Here is a 13699-nt window from a genome sequence, read left to right as displayed (position 1 = left end):
AGAATCCAGTTTAACCCCTGATTCTTTGCCCCCAGCACCAGTCAAGCCAGACAGGTACTACAGAGTCCCTGACTCTCTCAAATTTCTTTATAAAAACCCTGCTGCTGACCCAGAAACTATTTCTCAGGGTCCCAAAGGGGTAAAGGCTTCCAGTTCCCTCTGACAGGGATTCTAAAGCATTAGATAGATGGGGGAAGAAAGTTTACACTTCTGCAACTTTAGCAGTAAGGGCTTTTAAGCATGTGGAACTGGCAATTTAAATACCAACAATATTTAATGTCTGTTAAAACAGAAAATGCTTACAAGCTCAGAAGGTCCTGATTATAAGGAAATGCAGGATTTATTGCATGCAGCTGAACAAGTGGGAAAACATACTCTGCAATGTGGTTTTTGGTTCTTTAGAGGCTTCGTGTAGAGCCGCAGTTACAGGATCTGTGATTCGAAGGCATGCTTGGTTAAAAGAACAAGGTTTACCTGATCATGTTAAGGCAAAATTATTGGATACCCCTTTACAGCATGATATCTTGTTTGGTGTTAAGGCAGAAGAGGTAAGGCAAAATCTATGCAAACAGTGAAGGATTTCTTACAGGTACAGCCACCTCGATTTAGCAGAAATTGGCCTTCTAAAAATTGGTCCTTTCCAGTGTCAGACAGGCCACAAAGAGGCAGATACAGATGCCCAAGAGGCAGATCTCCGCCCCAAGGCACTTGCAGACCACGACAGTGGGGTGCTTCAACCCCAAAAGGAGGAGAAGACAAGTCACAACATTATAGGAAACTGTCCCAATGACTTCCCCTTTCAAATGCCAAGCACTTACCTTTTGGCTGCTCCTTTACGGGGAAAACTAGCACTTTTTTCACAAAATTGGCATATAATCACCAAGACAAATGGGTTCTGAATATTGTCTTAAGTTACAGGTTCCACTTTCACACTCTACCAAAGCCAAACGGAATGCCAGACCTGCCACAAAATCAATGGGCAGAGGCACAAAAACAAATTACTGCCCTCATGGACATGAGAGCTATTCAAAAAGTGCCACAACAGGAACAAAGACAAGAATTTTACTCGAGACTTTTCTTGGTCCCCAGAAAGGACAAAGCCTGGAGACCCATACTGGACCTCTCTACTCAAAATACTTACCTGGATGTTCCGAAATTCAAAATGTTGACACTACAGCAACTTCTTCCCATGCTGGACAAAAGGCTTGGCTGGTTACCTTGGACCTCAGAGGCATGCCTGCATGTCCCAATCAGACATTGCAGAAGATACCTCAGATTCACAGCTGGCACAATGCATTACCAATTCTCTGCACTGCCCTTTGGCTTATCTACTGCGCCCAGGGTCTTCACAAAATGCCTGGCACCAGAAATTGCATTGTGCAGACAAAAAGGAATTCAAATATATCCCTACTTTGGACAACTGTCTTATTCAAGCAGAGAGCAAGGACCTTCTTAAGCATCTGGCGTTTGTAAAAAGATTGCTAATTTGCCTAGGGTACACAGTAAACGAAAAGAAATCAAAACTAGTGCCCTCACGAGAGAATATTCCTGGGTGCCAGCTTAAATAAAACTGCCCAGATGGCTTATCTCACACCAGACAAGCAAAGACAACTGACTCAGTACTTTCAATTGATGGCAACAAAAACCCAACTCCCTGCAAGAAAAATTCTGCAGGCCTTGGGGTTCATGGCATCCTGCATACTACTAATACCATATGCCAGATTGCGTATGAGGAAATTACAATAGTACCTAAAAAGTGTTTGGACTCAACACTGTCACTGTTTGGAAACAGTAATACCACTTATTCCCTGCCTACAACAGGAGTTTCGATGGTGGGCACAGGCATGTCACCACAACAAGGGACAGCCTTTCACTTCACCCACAGCCAGGCAGACACTAACAACAGATTACGCCTGGGGAGCACACATGGCAGGAAAATGTATTCAGGGCAAGTGGGCCGCAGACCAACTGCATCTTCACATCAATCAAAAAGATATGCTAGCTGTACAAAATGCCCTAACAGCTTTCAAGGACCTTCTGCATCCAGGATCATTATTACTAAAGACTGACAACACCAGTTATATGCTACATAAACAAGCAAGGGGGCACTCATTCCTATCCCCTCTGCAGACAAGCCATGACTTTGTGGAACACAGCACTGACCTATCAAGTTCATCTGCAAGCACAATTCCTGCCAGGAAAGAAAAATACTCTGGCAGACGATTTAAGCATAAACATCGTGGATCCTCACGAGTGGAAATTACATCCACAAGTATTCAGCATAATAACACAAAAATGGGGGTGCCCAGACATAGATCTTTTTGCCTCCCCTCTGAACTGCCAACTACAGAAATTCTGCACAAGGACTTAACTCACAAGCATGGAAAGTGGATGCTCTCTTGTTCAGCTGGAAAACCCTAAAAATTTATGCCTTCCCACCGCTGCCTCTCCTTTCAAAGGTACTCCTAATAGCCAGACAAAGACCAAAAATTATCCTGATTGCCCCAAACTGGCCATGCCAGCACTGGTACCCAATCTTAAAGAATTTGGCTCGAGGCCCAGCATGGATTTTACCTCAAATTCCTCAACTTCTGACTCAACAAAACAATCCGATCCTGCACAGCCAGCTTTAAATCTGGCTACATGGCAGATTACTTAGCCAAGCAACCAACACCTCTCTCTAAAGCTGCTATGGATGTTATTTTGGAGGCCAGGAGGCCCAGCACCAGGAAATCCTATTCAGAAAATTAGAAGAGATTCTGCGCCTGGAACCAGGCTTAAAGCTTTGACCCTCTTGTTCCAAATATTCCTCAGATATTACAATACTTAACTGAGATGCTGGACAAAGGCCCATCTTTTTTCATCCATTAAGGTCCACGCCTCTGCCATCTCAGCCCATTACAACATGGATCCTCCTGTTTTCTCTCATCCGTTAAAACAGTACCTCAGAGGGGCTAAAAACATAAGACCGCCCCGGAGAGTGCCAACACCAACTTGGGACCTCAACTTTGTCTTGGAAAATCTAACTACCTCCTTTTGAGCCAGCCAGTACAGCAGAAGTAAATTGTGTCATGGAAAACTGCTCTGCCTCTGGCAATAACCTCAGCACGAAGAGTCTCAGTTACAGGCACTAATGGCAGTGGAACCTTTCATCATTTTTCATCAGGACAGGGTTTCTTTAAGAACAACCCCTACATTTATTCCAAAGGTGGTATCCAGTGTGGCTCTTAACCAAACTATTCTCTTGCCAACATTTTATCCAAATCCCCAGAATAAAGGGGAGAGACTTCTGCACTCATTGGACATACACAGGCAGTTACGCTTCTACTTGGACAAAACAAAAGCTTTCAGGAAAACTAAGCAATTGTTTGTTGCATATGCTGCAGGATCACAGGGAAAGGCTATTTCAAAGCAGACCATTTCAAAGTGGATAGGACACTGTATGCATTTCTGCTACACAGCATGGAAAAACTGTACCTAGCAACATTAGGCCGCAGTCCACCAGGGCAACAGCCACTTCAACTGCTTACCTTAGAGGAGTACTTACCAACGATATTTTGGAAGCTGCAACTTTGAGTTCAGTGCACACCTTTACCAAGCATTACCACTTGCCTCTTTACTCTAAATCCGGAGCTGGCTTTGCCACTGAAGTGCTGCAGGGCCTCATAGCCACCCCAAATCCTTTATAGACCCAACCACCCGACCTCAGCTTTGGGATTCAACCCAAGTGTAATGACTGCAGCAGTGAAACACTATGAAGATAGTACAGTTTCGTACCTACCATAAATGTAGATGTTAGTGTATTCACTGCTGCAGTCCAGGTTACCCTCCCTCCATCCCCTCTTTCTTAGGTGGGATTTATCTATACCTTTCTACCCTATACAACCTATGTGGTGTATTTGCTTGTAACTGAAGGTATTTTTATTTTTTATGTTTTATTGGCAATAAAACTGAAGAAAATGGCGTCTGCTGCATCTTGTATACCCCTGGCGCACTGTCGTCAGGGACGAAGCGACAGCAACAGACGCCGGACCAAGACTTTGGAACTCTGGCCCAACTGCAGGACCGCCTGACTGCAGGATAACCCAAGTGTAATGACTGCAGCAGTGAAAATACACTCTTAACATCTACATTTATGGTAGGTACAAAACTGTACTTTCTCGTTCGGCTGTATTAGCATATCTAAAAAATATTGATTTTTATCTTTTGACCATTTTGATGTAAAGTTTAAATCTGAAACATTAAAGGCCATCAACAAATTGTTGAAAATGCCTTTCTTCACCTTACCAAATGATAAAAACCATCATCAATAAAACGTGTGTATATAAAAAAAAAAAAATCCTCTTAATCTTAGTATTATACTACTACTACTCATTGTGTACATGTGCAGTAGTCCAGGGTTGTACTTATCATCCATTTGCCTTCATTGTGAAAGTGAGCATGGCAGTTGGCCAAACTGAATCTGGAAAAGGTCCACGTGGAGCATTTGTCTACCTCAGTTGAAAAATAACAAATAAATGCATCATCTTTGAAATGCTCTGAAATAGTAGATGAAAATGCCTAAGACTGTTGGCTTATTTCGTATTTTAGCTTGAAACTTTATAGAGATGTTGAGAATTGTAGTGGGAAAAATTTCAGAATGGCTTTTGGAAATTGGTAAACTGCAATGTTCGCAAAACACTTTGGTTTGAGAGTGGTTACCAGCTCTCATCAGAGTAACAGATTATGTTGTGACTTAAGACATAAACATTTTCTATATCAAACTGATATTTTCATTTTGTTTTAGATTTAGCATAGAAATATTAGTGTATTTTCCATTAGATTCAGGCACATCTGTTCATCTTTGAAGATAGGAGCTTACTCTTACAATGTTCTACATTTAACTGCTCCGTATTCTCAGAGAAATGCATGAGTGTCAAAATTCTGTTCATGAAATCTGTCCATTCTGATGGTAGAGGTTAGGAAGGAAGCAATGTTAACTGTTGGAATTGGCCGGGGTATGAAAATGTAAAATCATTGTTTTGTTAACTGCGCGGACCTTTCTCGTCAATGTTCAGCACATATGGTCCACTGAGATGGCAGGGGAGGGTTTATATCACAAACTCAAGTTTTTAAAAAGAGCGAACGCTCAGATCGATACAAAATACACAAAAGCACAAACTCGAGCGTATGGAACAGTGATCCCCCCCTTACTTAAATATACCAACTCTGAGATCGCACCACAGTGGAGGAAATGGCAAAGTCCCGACAATGGCCCAGCAATTATTTTTTTCCCCCTGGGGAAAAAAATCACTGTTCCAGCTGTTCTACTTTCTGCAGCTTCGTGTGTGTGGTGTCTATGTAAGAGCGTGTGCTGGTTTCAAACTTCGACTTTGTGATGTAGACCTGGCAGGGGATTTTTGTAGGTAGTGATAAGAGCAGAAATTGGAAGGTATGGGAAATTGCATACTAGTAGTCATCGGAAGAGGTTCAGAAACTTTTTAAAAGTGGGTGGATTTTTCTGGAGAATGATGTTCGACAGACATTTTAATCCAATGTCTTCATTTTAGAGCAAGAAAATTTTCCCCTTGTATGAAATTTTTTTTTTGATTCCCTGCTGCCTGCTTAGCCACATGTCTCTTGAGATTTGTTGGGCCCGTTAGTTCCCATCAGAGTGAGAGCCATTTCTGGCCCATTCATTTGCGAAACATTGAAAGACTATCTTGGAGATGTCTGTCACTTAAAGTGAGTGCTTTTCTGCTTATGAGGTAACCCAGACCCCAGTGGCTGATGTGAACACACAAGTTGCTGTGGAAGGCCCAGCTAATGCCGTCTGTAAACATTTGCATGCTTCTGCACGCATGCTGCAGAAAGCTATTGTTACCAGCTTAACTGGACCAGATTTGTGTTCCCAATCACTGGCTGTTCATCAGCGAAGATGGCAGTGAGCAAACTTTATTTTTGCTGACATTGAATAAACCTAAGAAGGACCTTCATGGATATTCCGGATATCCCAGAAGCCATCTTTACCAGCCGTAATGGTAGCTTTGATTGGGTAATTGGCAAATAGTTGGATAACCTTTGAATTTTACACAAACTATGTAAAGGAGTGGCTACTTTTGTTTGGAAGAGTTCTTTGATGTGGATAATGGTCCTATGCTCTGTTTGAGAATTGTGCCTGTTGCAGCAGTTTATATGTGGCTGTTCATTATATTTCTTCAGTTTTGAGAGACCGAAGAGTGTGATTTCTAACTTGCAATTAATCATATTGAACATGGAGAGCTGCATTCCACTGTGGATGATAATTTAAAGCAAGGGGGACTGTTATGAAACTTTAGTCATTAAAATGAGCAAAGGGCCTAATAAAAGCAAATGTGGGGCTGGCAGAAGGGCTGTTGCCCCAACATTCATACAGCCTTTAATTCACTTGGGGCATGTAGTCTCTCCTACTTTCTGATTAAAAGCCCATTGAGCTAGTTGAAATTGATCTAGCAGGGGATAAAGGGTGAGTGCTGCCAGTGAGCTTCATAGCTTCATCTTTACTCTTGTGGTGCAGTCACACTGTTTGCGCTTGAATTATGCCTGAGGAGGTACTAAATCTAGATGGTTGGGGAAGACGTATACTAGTGGCAATGCATATCACAGTATAATAGTATTGTAGTACAATACTAAGCCCAATCTTAATTGTGTTTTGTTTGTGGCATTTATCTTAAATGTAAAGATTGGCTGGAGAAAGTAAAACTGTTTAAGGCAGTGATGTACTGATGTGCAGACTTAATGACCTTTTCTCCAATGCAGCTTTGTTACATGGCTTGCAGCAGCATTGACAGGTTGTGAAAAGTGTCTTTAAAACACCTAAGCACCTTAACTGTAGTTTTGCTTAGCTGGACCAAACATTACTTAAAGGAAAACAAAACGATGTGCACACGAGTGGTAGATGCAGTAAGTAGTGAGTAGTGCGAGTGTGGATACAGTCTTCATCTTGTCTGTAAATGGACTGCTGCAGTTAATATAACCTTCCCTTTTCTGTCCACATCCCGTTTTCTTGCAGAATGATGGACGTTTGCGGATCAGTAAACAAGGCTTGGTTTTCAAAAATAACAAGACTGGGAAGGTAGACAACATCCAAGCAAATGACTTGGGAAACGGTGTCTGGCGTCGAGTAGCAATGGGGCATGGATTAAAGCTGCATACCAAGAGTGGCCATATCTATAAGTATGATGGTTTCCGGGAATCGGTAAGACTTTTTTTTTTTCACATGTGCTGTTTTTAAATGTAGTACAGTTGTGGTCAAATAAGTTGCTGAGGGACACTTGTCCATTTACCTTATTGATTCTGGTATCCTCTTCTAATACCACATTATGATGTTCCAGCCTACTGTGATTATCTTCGTGTTTCACTGTTAGTCATCACATTTGGGTTATCTGCTTGCAGTAGCCCTCAGTCGGCCTGATTGTCAGTCTTTGGTCCTGTGTCTGTTGCTGTCATCTTCCATGACGTCAGGTGATCAGGGGTATAGAGCATGCAGCCGACGCCATTACATCAGTGTTTCTTGCTGTGTGGTGCCCGAAGCAGAAGCAGTTTTCAAGTACCGGTCAGCTGACTCCTGAAGTGTTCGTTTTTGAGTTTCAGAACCGAAGTCTTCAACTAAAGCTAAGTACCTCGTTGGGGAAACTTTTTCTTGCTCTAAACCGATGTCAGTAAAAGTCAATAATGCTTTTTCTTACAGAAAGCAAATAGATTTTCATTCGTACTGTATTCCTTGCCTAGGCCCTAACCACGACGTACCTCTGTCAGTTTTGTGCCTTATTTAAACAACGAACTATTCGTCTGTATATTTATGCTTCTAAATATTTTGGTACTCTGTTCAGTTACCCAGATATGAGTTTGGTAAGCCACCCGACTGCAGACATTACGAAAAAATGCAAAGGTCCAAAGCTGCCGACGACTCTTCTCCCAAGCTAGTCGCCAGTTCGCCGCTACTCAGGTGCTTTCACAGCCTCTGATACCCGCTACTTCAGATTCACAGGCCTCTACTGAGACCCATTCGGAGTCCGGTATGCCATGAGATGCCTCAACTGTGGAACACAGATGTCTCTACCTTGGATGGGTCCGGAGCAGCTGTGCAGGCACTGGTTTCTGACTGTGTATTCAGACCTACTGACTTGCATATTAAACTGACGCCATCTTCTTCAAGGCCTACCCAGTCTTCCTTCCCTTTATGTACCCTCAAAAGGACCATACTTGGTACCTCATTACACCTCTCTCCAATGTGTCTACTATGCATTTGCATCATTTTATACAAACAAAATTTTTTTATTGTTGACCTATTGAACTATATAAATGTAAAATGGTTAGCTTCTTTTTAATGCAACTTTAACTTTATGCATGTAACCCAACATATGTGAATCTTTTTGCTATAACTGCTATTATATCAATATTGTTTAAAATTATACGGGTTTAAAATGTACTACTGGAGCTTTTCTCCTCTGGTCTCACTGAAAATTGGCCACAAGCCCAGTTGGACAAACCCAGTTAACAAATGTCAATAAATAAAACTCTATCTATGCCTAGAAAACAGATGCCCAGACCGCATGGTCAGGCCTCTATGCCTAAAAAACAAATGATAAGAATGGCTGAAGACCTTACTTTAATCAGGGGAAGCCAACCTTCCCCCTCTAAGAGACCTAGGACTGAATTTGCTTATGATTCTTCTGATCAGGATTCTGAAATTTCTGTTTCCTCTGACCAGGATTTACCTTTGTCTACCTATGAGGATTCTGATGCAGAGGAATCTATTTCCTCTGCTTCCCCTCCAGACATGGCCGACCTTAGGCATAGGCCAACTAGGCGGCCGCCTAGGGCACCACTCTAGTAGGGGCACTTTTCCAGTATTTATTAGGTGTAGGTAGACCAGGATGGGGGGCACGTGGTGGGGCACCCTGGAGCCCTTTTGCCTAGGGTACCAGTTTACCTAAGGCCAGTACTGCCTCCAGAGGATTTCTCTCTTGTGAAACCTTGCATGGTCTTGGGGAGCATTTTCGCTGGGAAAGCCAGGATTACTCTGTTTCTAAAAAGAGGCTTAGGGATTTCTTACTCCTGCCCCACAGGCCTTTAGCTTTCCCCCCTGTACTGGACATTGTTGATGCCTTTTCGGAATCTAGCTTTGCCCCTGACTCCTTACCTTCTGCTCCCAGAAAACCAGATATTACAGGGTTCCTGACTCTCAAGTTCCTCTTTAAAAATCCTACTGCGGATCCTGAGACCATTTCACAGGGACCCAAGGACATTAAGGCTACTACTGCCAGAAATCCTACCCCCTCTGATAGAGATTCCAGGGCGCTGAATAGATTGGGTAAGAAGGTATACACGTCTGCGTCCTTGGCCATTAGGGCCTTAAACTGCCAGTTTCATATGTTAAAGTATCAGCAGCATATTATTAGATTGCTTAAACAGAAAATGATGATTCCTGACTCTGCTGAAAATAAGGATTTACAAGATTTAATGCATTCTGCTGAACAAGTTGGAAAACCTACAATGTGGTTTTGATTCACTAGAGGCATCTTGCAGGGCTGCTGTCACTGGGTCTGTACTTCATAGGTTCATAGGTTGGTACTAGGCTATCAGCCCTAGGGCCTATACAAGCCTAGCCATAACAATTCCCTGGCTATTTCTTCCCACATTATTTACTTTCCTGGATCCCTGTCTAGCAGGGCGACTGATGTGATCCCTGGGGTGAATTTCCTTTCTCCCATCCAATCGTCAAGGTTCCTCTTGAAGAGGTCCAAAGAGGCACTCTGCTTGACATGTATGGGGCAATCTATTCCAAAGTCTGGGGAGTCTCTGGGTCAGGAACCTATCCCTCCAGCATGTTTTGTTTATTGTGATAGAGCTACACGCTCCAGGGATCTAAACCTTGAGGGATTGGGATTTCTTTAAGTGTAGCATGTCCAACAGCTCTGGGTTTGACATGGCCTTGTATGTTAAGCAGAGATCGCCTCTGAGTAGACGATATGTGACAGAGTATAGCTGGAGTTTTTAAGGCGGTCAGCGTAGGGCATCTGCTTTAGGCCTGTGATTCTTTTAGTGAGGTATTTCTGAGGCCTTTCCAGCTGTTGCAGATGTCTTGAGAGATGCATACCCCAAATGGGGCGTTGTATTCTGTAATGGGTCTAATGAGGGATGAGTACAGTGGGACAATGACCTCCTTTTTTCTGGATGAAAAGCCCTTCGTGATTAGGTGTGCCACATAAAAGGATTTCCTGACTGTTGTGGCGATGTGGTTATCGAAGGTGAGACCACTGTCCACCTGTGTCCCTAAGTCTCTTATCACACTTTCTGTGTTTAGTGTACTGCCACCTATATGGTAATTCATGGATACATGTTTTTTCCCAAAGGGGAGAACAATACATTTCTTGGCATTGAGCTTGAGCCCATGGCTCTGGCACCAAGCATCTGTTTCTGTAAGGCTCTTTTGTAGAGTATCCACATCATTTGGGGATTCAATAATGGCTCCCAGTTTGCAGTCATCTGCAAACTTTGTTAGCCAGAGTCCCTTAGTGTTGACCTGTACTTCAGAGAAGTAGATGCCAAACAAGAGCGGCCCCAGGACTAAACCCAGAGGTACTCCACTTGTCACTTGTCTGGAGCTGGATTTGGAGTCTGCTACTTTTACAGTGTTTGAAGGTTGCCAATGTCTTTAAGTTCCATGATAATACGCTCCATGGCCTTGCAGAATAAGGCTTGTCAGACTGATGGGACGGTAGTTTCCGGGATCCAAGGTGGATCCCTCCTTGTGGATTGGGATAACTGTAGCTCTGCGCCACTCGGTGGGCATGAAACCTGAGGTGAGGCTATGATTAAACATGACACTTGGGTGAGGTGCCAGTTCATATTGTAGTTCATGTAGTACACAGCCCGGGATGTCATCTGGTCCCATGGATGCTGTATTCTTGGCTTTAGAGAGTGCGTTTTGTACCTGTGTGGCCAGTTATTACTGGAATTTGGCAATCTTCGGTATTGAGATGGGCCATTTAGGGGGTGAGAGGGGGGTGAAGTTGGCACTGAATCTATCTGCCAGGATATTGGCAATATCCTTCGGATCAGTATATTTAATGCCATTCTGTTTTAGCTCAGAGCAGATCTGAGCATTGCCATTTAGATTCTTGATATAGTTTATAGAATGCTTTGTGGTTGTCTTTGGAATCTTTGGCAATTTTATTTTCATAACTAGCTTTGGAGGATTTTGAGGCATCTCAGTTTCTTACTGAGGCTAGTAGGGGAGTTTTTTGCATCCTGGGATTTTCCTCTTTTCTGCAAAAGTTTCTTCCTTTTGTTGTAAAGTTTGTTTATGGCAGGGGACCACCAGATTGGCTTCCTTTTTTTGGATGAGAGCATTTTGGTTCTATTTGGGATGGCACGATTCATGCATGAGTGGATGTGCTCGTACAGTGCCTTGGTGTAGGATTCAGCAGTTGAACTTTCAGTTCCCGTCTGCATGGGTGTCATGAAGTTTGTCACTTCTGACTTGAGTAGCATGAAGTTGACTTTGGAGAAGTTTTTTATGGTGGTTTCTTTACTGGGGGGTGGGATGTGGATGTTAAGGGTGATTAGCTTATGGTCAGACCTGACTAACGAGGGGGTTGACCATAGGTATGGAGCATTGATTTCCTATGTTGGTAATGACCAGGTCTAGGATATTGGAGCCCCTTGTGGGACTATGGATTAGTTGATCCAGGGCGTTGGAATTTATGAATTCCAAGAACCGTTGCGCAAAGGTGTTGGGACATGAGTAGTTTTCCCAGTTAATGGCAGGGTAGTTAAAATCACCCAGTATTGGGGTGTTTGGTTCTATCTTAATATTTTCCAGTATGTTTAGAAAGGTGTAGTGAGAATCTTGGGGTATGGTGGGGGAGCTGTAGCAAGCTACAGTTTGGATTGCAGTCTTACCTAGTGTTAGTTGCACTTGGAGAATTTCAGACACATTGTGTTGGCCAACTAGCCTGGAAGTGTGAATATCCTTGGTGAATATTGACACTCCTCCACCTTTAGTGTTTCGGTCCTGGTTTGGTGGCCGAAAAGTGTGGTAAGAGTTGTAGCCTGGTATTGCAGGGGTGCTCTCTGGAGCCTTGAACCAGGTCTCAGTTACTGCACAGATATCTATGTTCTCCATTTTTAGGAGTGCCTCGAGAGTGCATTTTGAGGTTTAGACTTCTAGCATTGAGTAACATTACCTTCAGATTTTGCATGCTTGTACCTGTTACGGTGGTGGTTTTGTCCTTTGAAGTTTGCCTAAAAAAGGCACTATAGGGGTGGCAAGAGCCTTAGCCAGTAACCTGAATCCCAGGGGCGACAGGTGCAGACCATCTCTGGCAAAGCATCGTGGTCTGTCAGTCATGTCATCCCAGACAGACAGATACTGGATCCCCTTTGAATGACACCATAGGCTTAGCCAATTGTTGAAGTCAATCATTTTATCCTTATATTGTGGTATCATTCTGGGCGAAGGCAGGATGCTACTCAGGGCTAGGGTCATACCTGCCTGGGCCACATGATCCGAGAGCTCTTCCATGTCTCTTTTCATGTAGTCCAGGGAGGGACGTCTCAAGTCATTCACTCCAACATGGACAATGACATATTTGTACTTGTTGTGGAGTGACTTGAGTGCATGCGTTATGTGGCGGATCCTGGCACCCGACAGGCAGCTGACTGTAATTTTCTCCTTATTCAACCTGGTGAGAGGGACATCAGTCTGCCAGACTATAGAGTCACCTATGATTAAAGTGTTAGGTACATTGTCTTGCCTTAGGGGCTGTTGCTGGGTGGCACACTGGTGTGAACTATGTGACACATTGGTTGTGATTGGTGTTTGTTTGCGTTTCAGCTTCAGAGGTCTTTGTTGCTTGGGCAGGTTACAGTTAAGGGCCTCTGCATGTGGATTTAGTGTTGCTATATGTGGGTGTTGGTGGTGCATGTTTAGAAGGGCTATGTGTTGCTTGAGGTGTAGTGTGGGTGTTAACCTTCTCCTCTTGACTGTTTAGCACAATCGTGGGTGGAGAGAGCTTTGCTTCCATTTTGGCTATGTAAGTGCATCTCTCACAGGTTGTAGTGTTGGGTGGTAGGAGGAGAGGGTTGTCTGTGTACATGAGGCAATTGCTGCATTGCCCCAGTATGCCCAGATTCACCAGATGGACAGGAGAAATCACCGGAAGCTGACCCTTGGACATGCCTGGTTTGGGGCTTTTTTTTTTTTTCTTTGTAAAGTATAGGAGCTGTTTCCTTAGCAAGGTACTTTGCAATTATAGGCTGTTTAGTGCCTACTATTAATTTCTCCTTGTTAACAAGGAGAGTTCAGTGTTTGAGTTTAAGGCTTCCTAGTGCTTTCCAGCAGGTATTGGAGAAAGTATTAGCGAAGTGCTAGATGGCATGCTTGGCTTAAGGAGCAATCTTTGCCAGATCATGTTAAAGCTAAATTGTTGGATGCTCCTTTAAACCAGAAGCGCCTGTTTGGCAACAAAGCAGAAGTACTACTTAAAAAGATGGAGGAAAAAGCTAAATCTATGCAAACAGTTAAAGATTTCCTGCAAATACAGCCTCCAAGATTTAGTAGGCATTGGCCCTCTAAGAATTGGACCTTTCCTGCCTCTTCCAGGCCTTCAGTCCAAACCCAGAACCATCAGAACACCCAGACTTCAGTCCCAGGGTACGCACAGGACTAAGC

General features: G+C 43.4%; 1 protein-coding gene across 1 annotated transcript in view; it reads left to right on the top strand.

Moving 5' to 3' along the window:
* The window catches only part of SSRP1 (structure specific recognition protein 1), a gene marked incomplete in the record, with an annotated part of 1053281 nt that overhangs the window by 119992 nt on the left and 919590 nt on the right, over window positions 1-13699 (top strand). The window contains 1 exon segment of the mRNA XM_044084178.1: window positions 7031-7216. Within this exon segment, the coding sequence (XP_043940113.1) occupies window positions 7031-7216 (186 nt within the window).

Source organism: Protopterus annectens, chromosome 9.part0 (assembly GCF_019279795.1).
Source record: "Protopterus annectens isolate FY-2018-M chromosome 9.part0, PAN1.0, whole genome shotgun sequence".
Taxonomy (NCBI): Eukaryota; Metazoa; Chordata; order Ceratodontiformes; family Protopteridae; genus Protopterus; species Protopterus annectens.
The sequence above is the reverse complement of the archived record's forward strand: the minus strand, read 5'-3'. Positions and strand labels throughout refer to the sequence as shown.